Here is a 6,031-nt window from a genome sequence, read left to right as displayed (position 1 = left end):
ATGCCTGCTTTTGCCACAGCCGTCTGGGTCTGCCCCTACCCTCAACGCTCGTCCCAGAAACAGAGAGGCATGGGACAGTTCCACTTGCCAGGAGACACTGCATAGGGATGCAGCAGGAGCAAGTGCTCCCCCATCTGGCTGTGTATGGGGCATGCAAGGCAGTTCCACCTGGCCGCTGCATGGGAAGCCCCTGCACCATAGCATCCCTAAAAGGGTATGGATGCAACAATGCCCCAGGTGAGAACCTCTGGTCTAGGTAAAAACTGAACGTTGTCCTGAGTCAACAGGAAATGTGACAGCACTCTTTCATTTTCTTCTGCTGAAGTTAAATCTGCAGCTCTTAAAACGAAATGACCACCAGATTAGGAGGCTGCTTGAACACGCACAAGGGGAAGTTGCATTACTGTAAGGTCCCAGAAAACAGCAGTGCGATAATAAATGTGTGCTTACAGTACAAGGTTGTAAAAGATCAAATAAACTGGAGTGCAGAATAAACACAAATAATTACAATTAGGATACAGAGCTTTTTTCATCTAGGTTATAGTCCAAGTCTAACCAGCAATGGCAGTGACTTGGACCAAGATTTCCAAAAGCAATTAGTGATTTCCAAAAGCAATTAGTGATTTACTTATCTGTGACACTGAAGGGATGTGATTTTTAGAAGGTGACTGATCAGTACTGAGAACCACTCATACAAATGACACTGGAAGCAATGTTATACGGTATAATGCTCCCAGTTCACATCTTAGTGTTCACATCATGGAAGATGTCATTTGGGTCACACTTCCATTTAGAAACAGGGACATAACTCTTAACTAGAGCTCCTCCACTGTAGTCTAGCAGTCCATTGTGGGGAAGACTGTACTGATAGTATTGCACTACACCTGTTTTTGAGAATAAGCATATGACATTAGTCATCCAGGGCTGTCAAAGCCAAGATCTTTTGGAAGCTTTATATTTACTTTGAAAGAGCTTTAGAGAATACTATGAAACCCAGACAAGCCAAGAAACAGTGGCTAGAGGTGTGAAAAACTAAGGTACGAACTGCTAAATGTCTCTGTTGTTGCCATAATAAGATTTTAGAGGAAACTTCATTATCATACTATATATATATATATATATATACACACACACACACACACACACAAATAGAACTGTTTACCCCATTAGTGTTTCTGGGATAAAATGTATGAGTCATCTTCATTTCAGCTTCCGTTAATAAAATAAATGATTTGATGGTTTCTTTGGATACCACCCCCCCACCCCCCCCTACCCTTTTTGTTTTGTTTAAAGCGCGTTCATTTTCCTTACCAGGTGGATGAGCTGTATGAAGCCTATTGTATCCAAAGACGACTCTGTGATGGTGCCAACAAAATGAAGCAAGCATTTGCAATGTCTCCTGCCAGCAAAGCAGCTCGAGAGAGTCTGTCTGAAATCAACAGAAGTTACAAGGAGTACACAGAGGTAGGTGCTAACCTGTTTAGCCAGGCCTACACAGAATTCCCTCAGGTGCATTGTCATTGCTTTCTATGGGAATTTTGCCTGAATAAGGACTTCCAAGCGGTGTCTATAAGTCCGATAATTTACTTTCTGTTTTATAAAATGTGACTGAACAGAAGCAAATGAAAAACAGGACCGTCCAATTCTCTGGGACATTTGAAGAACTGTAAATACGTGCTTTACACTGTAGATCAGAATGAATGAAGTAGTCACAGTGCTCTAAACGACATTTATGTTGCAGCATACCAATACCAATATCACTATCTAAACATGTACACTGGGGCCACTGGGCAGAAAAAAAGCCTAAATCTATCCTGAATGCACCTGTATTCCAACTGAGTTGTTCCCATCTTAATAGCTTTCAGTAATCAAACAGTACATTTCAGTCCCCACTAGCTGGAAACCCATTAATATAAAGCCATATATCTTTTCTGGTCTTATTCATTATGGGCAAATGTATTTCATTAACAGGAGGGTGATATGGAAAAGGTTTTAGTAGCATTGCAGCCATAACAGCTTGTAGGCCATTGCAATCTCCCCTGATATAGAAAAAGCATTTGGTAGTGTCCTCGGTGCCCATGTCTCCATACAGCCATTTTCATGCTGTATTCCATATATTTTGAAATATAAGAAACAAGTTAAGAGTCACTTTGGTACATGTCCTTGATGGAGCAATTCAGAAGAAGAAAAGTAACCAGTTTATACCCTTCTCCCAGTGCAAAAAAAAGAATGTTTGGCTATATTCAGCTGTGAAGTAAAGCAAAGCTTGCTGACCTGAAATCTAGTGAGCTGTACCTGATTAACCCAGGGCACACTTGACATATTGATTATAATTTGAAAATACTTGTTTTTACCTAGCCAACAGTTTCCAAATACTCCTTTAGAAGTCAGAAGTGGGGGTTGGTCTGATGTCAATCTTCTGTTTTCCAACACAGAACATGTGTACCATTGAAGCAGAACTGGAAAGCCTATTGGGGGAGTTTTGCATCAAGATGAAAGGTAATTACTTCCCCCCTCCCCTTCTCTGCATGAACAGAACTGCAAGAGCTCTCTGTATGCATTCCTGAAAGCTTTGAGAGCACAAGCTAATTTAGGTTTAATGTACGATAGGTTTGTTTTTCCCATCGCATCAATTTCTGAGCATTCAAAACGGTGACTTACACCTATGCCCAATGGAATGGATCACACAGATACGAACATCAAAGTTGCACAGTGAGCTCTTCAAAGATCATTCTTCTGATTTTTGAGAGAGAAGAGCTAATTAGACTACATCACACACTCATTTTGATAGCCAAAGCAATGCAATTTCTAAGACTACTGTGATCTTTTGCCTCTATTTTAGTAACAGTCCAACTTTTATAACTAAGAAACTGTCATGCCCATGGAAGTGAATTTTAAGATATGTTCTTAATTTGATACCAGTGTTTTCAAAGTCACTTTCCATTTACAGAGTCTGATTTTTTTTAAGCAAAATTTGAAGAGTGGTGGTGTCTTACATTTTAACAACTCATCTAGGTCAAGAGGATAATCTCCCTTTCAATCTTAAGACCCATGTCTTTTTTTACGGTAGAAGTCTGACTTCTTTCACTAGATTAATGACTCTGAATACAATAGAAGTATTTTTTACCTGAAGCCAATCTTACTGAAATAGACATCCTTTGACAACCTTAGTGACTCATTAGGTGTCAAAAGTGTTGTTTTAAGACTCAGGGTCTTGGGGCAGAAAAAACTGGGAAAAAAATCTGTTGGATTCAGTTCTATTTGTATATCATGTTTCTCTTTGTCGTCATCAATTGTGATCATTAAAACATAAACCCTGCTTATATGCAGGGGGCAGCCCTTGAGGTTCCTTCTAACTATATGCTTCTCTACATGAAAACAAAATCTTTAAACTTTTTTTGAACGCCTTATTTCAAATTGAGAAACTACATAGGCTCCCATCCACCCTGGGTAAAAGGATGTTGCAAAAACCATTGGTTGGAGGATCCTGAGCTTGCTATGCATGTACAACACTGTACTTCCACATGCTACAGGTCTTTTACAAGCATTAGTTCTATCAGTTGGTTATAGCACCTGAGACAAGAGCTCTATTTAGACAAAGTCAAGCTGAACTGGTGCGGTCTGCAATGATTACTCCCAGCAAAGATGGAAAGTGACAAGTATTGCAACTAGGTTGGGTTGGTTAGTCTTCCAACTTCATCCTTGCAATGCCTCACATTTAAAAGTCCCTGCTTTCAGTGGGGAACTACAGGTGAAATAGGAGTCTACCAGTACACTTTGGTATAACAATAAAAGCATTTAGGCTGACCCCCACCCCCCAACCCTGTTGCCCTAAAACTGCTATGTGGAGACACTATGCCAGTGATGAGGACAGGCACTGCAAAAGCTTGTTCTGGCAGTCAGAGTTCCTGCTGGGGTTTCCTGATCATAGATGCACACACTTTTGGGTTTGACCTCTTCGTTGCTTATGCTAGAGATGCCATCACAAATGACATGGCTTCAAAGACTTGATCCTGCACTCATCAAATACTCATATCTTCCAGTAAAATGAATGGAAACCCTACTGAAGCTTGATCTTTCATACCATGCACTTAAACTGGGAAAAATAAGCAGGAATATAATAGTCATAAATACAAATCCTAATTACCAGCAGAAGTCCCACTCTGAGGATGAGGAAGAGTATATAGGCCATGTTCATACTTATGCTGCTCTGCTGCCAGGTAGCAGCCACCACAGCCAAGCCATTAGAGTGCATGCCCTTTAATGGCAGCTCTGCATGGCTCCATTCAGCAGCTGTGGTACAAGGGCACAGGCAGCTTCCAGGAAAGACACCTGCTACTGCTGTTGAAGGGACTGTGGCAGCTGACAAAAGGCCCAGAAAGTGCTTGTGTGTGTCTTCTATTGAGTGTCAAGTGTTAGCAGAGCCTCAGTTTTGCAGGCAGAACTGTAGTGCAGGGTAGACTAGAACAAAGTCAAAATATTTTCTAGTTAAGATATTTAAGATTTTCCACAAGATGGTTTCATCTTTTCAACAGAAATCATCCCATAGATCAGTGGTTCCCAATCTGTGGTATGCAATATGTGGTACACAGACAACCTGTCAGTGGTACAGATTTATAATAATTATTTTATATGACAAAAATTTGCTGGTGGTACTTAAGGTTGAACTGAAAAATTTGCTGGTGGCACTTAAGGGTGTATTGTTTTAAATTGGTGGCATGCAATGTGTCTGAATTTGGGAACCGCTGCCATAGATGATTAAATCCAGTCAGAGGTGCTACTGGACCTTTCAAACAGCAACAGCACTAGAAAATACAGGGTATAAAGCAACACTGTGTTTGTGACACTGGTTGTATCTACATGAGACACTGACTGCGCACTTACTGTGCAGTCATTTAATACTTGCATACCCAAGTACTAAATGACCACGCAGTAACCAGAGCTATTGCGCAGTAGTCTCCCCGCATGGCTTTGTGGTGATGCTGACTGTGCAGTAGCTCATTACTACTGCGCAGTAGCACCATGTCACAGTTCATGCCCCACAATGCTACTGCACAGTAGTAACTAGCTATTGTGCAGTAAGCGTCTCGTGTGGACACAGACACTGTGACATATCCAAGTAACTCTGAGGGTGGAACTCCAAACCTTACCCCTTTTCCACTGTATCAGTACAAGCTAGTTTTATTCTGTGCATCATGCATTAACACTGGGGAAGACCCCACTCTCTTTCACATGCATTAATTGAAGGCCATGGACAACATTATTGGGAGATAAAAGGCACTAGCAGTATTTTCATAATATATGCTGTTAAAAAAAAAAAGAAGCCACAATCACTTTTCACTGTTCTAAAATGACCCTGCCAGAAAGGTTAGCCCTCCTATTGGGATCCACACTGGTGTTCCAAGGATTAACAAAACAGCATCATATATCATAAGAAGTCCCCCCCCCAGCCCCTTCCCGGAAGCACCTTCTCTAGGATTCTTCTCCCGGCCTGCCTGAAAATAGAAAGTTGCAGCCTGTTGAATGACAGCAGAGGACAAGGGCAGAAGTGAGCACTGTGATCAGCTAGTCTGAGCTCATATATAAATCCATGTCAGAGGATCTCCCTGAATTTATTTCTGTTGAATCTATAGCATGTCTTCTAGAAAAGCATCCAGTCTTACTTACAAATTGCCAATAATGGAGAATGCTTCTGCTAAGCTGTTCCAATGGGTAAATTTGCTCACAGTTAAAATTGTCCACCTTGCTTCTTTTTAACTTCAGTGTCCAGCCATTGGCTCTTGAAGAGCCCTCCATTATCAAAATGTCACTTCCCCCTGTCTGTAAACCATGAGCAAGTCGCCTCTCAGCTTTTTCTTTGTTAAGCTAAAACAGGTTGAGCTTCTTCAATGTTATGGGCTACTGTAATATCACAGCCATGGTGCTGTCTCCTTTCCCAAACAAATGCCTGGTAGGCCAACTACCTCTCACCAGGCTTGTTTAAAAACAAAGATGGAGCTACATTTTTAAACCACCCTCTCTCCCCCCTCCC

The 6,031-nt window shown here is 41.3% G+C and overlaps 1 protein-coding gene across 1 annotated transcript in view; it reads left to right on the top strand.

The window, feature by feature from the left end:
- RIPOR2 (RHO family interacting cell polarization regulator 2) overlaps window positions 1-6,031 on the top strand; it is a 93,532-nt gene that overhangs the window by 53,327 nt on the left and 34,174 nt on the right. Inside the window, 2 exon segments of the mRNA XM_025216424.1 lie at window positions 1,315-1,464; window positions 2,436-2,499. Of these exon segments, the coding sequence (XP_025072209.1) occupies window positions 1,315-1,464; window positions 2,436-2,499 (214 nt within the window).

The sequence above is a fragment of the Alligator sinensis genome, unplaced genomic scaffold, assembly GCF_000455745.1.
Source record: "Alligator sinensis unplaced genomic scaffold, ASM45574v1 scaffold969_1, whole genome shotgun sequence".
NCBI classification, from domain to species: domain Eukaryota; kingdom Metazoa; phylum Chordata; order Crocodylia; family Alligatoridae; genus Alligator; species Alligator sinensis.
The sequence above is the reverse complement of the archived record's forward strand: the minus strand, read 5'-3'. Positions and strand labels throughout refer to the sequence as shown.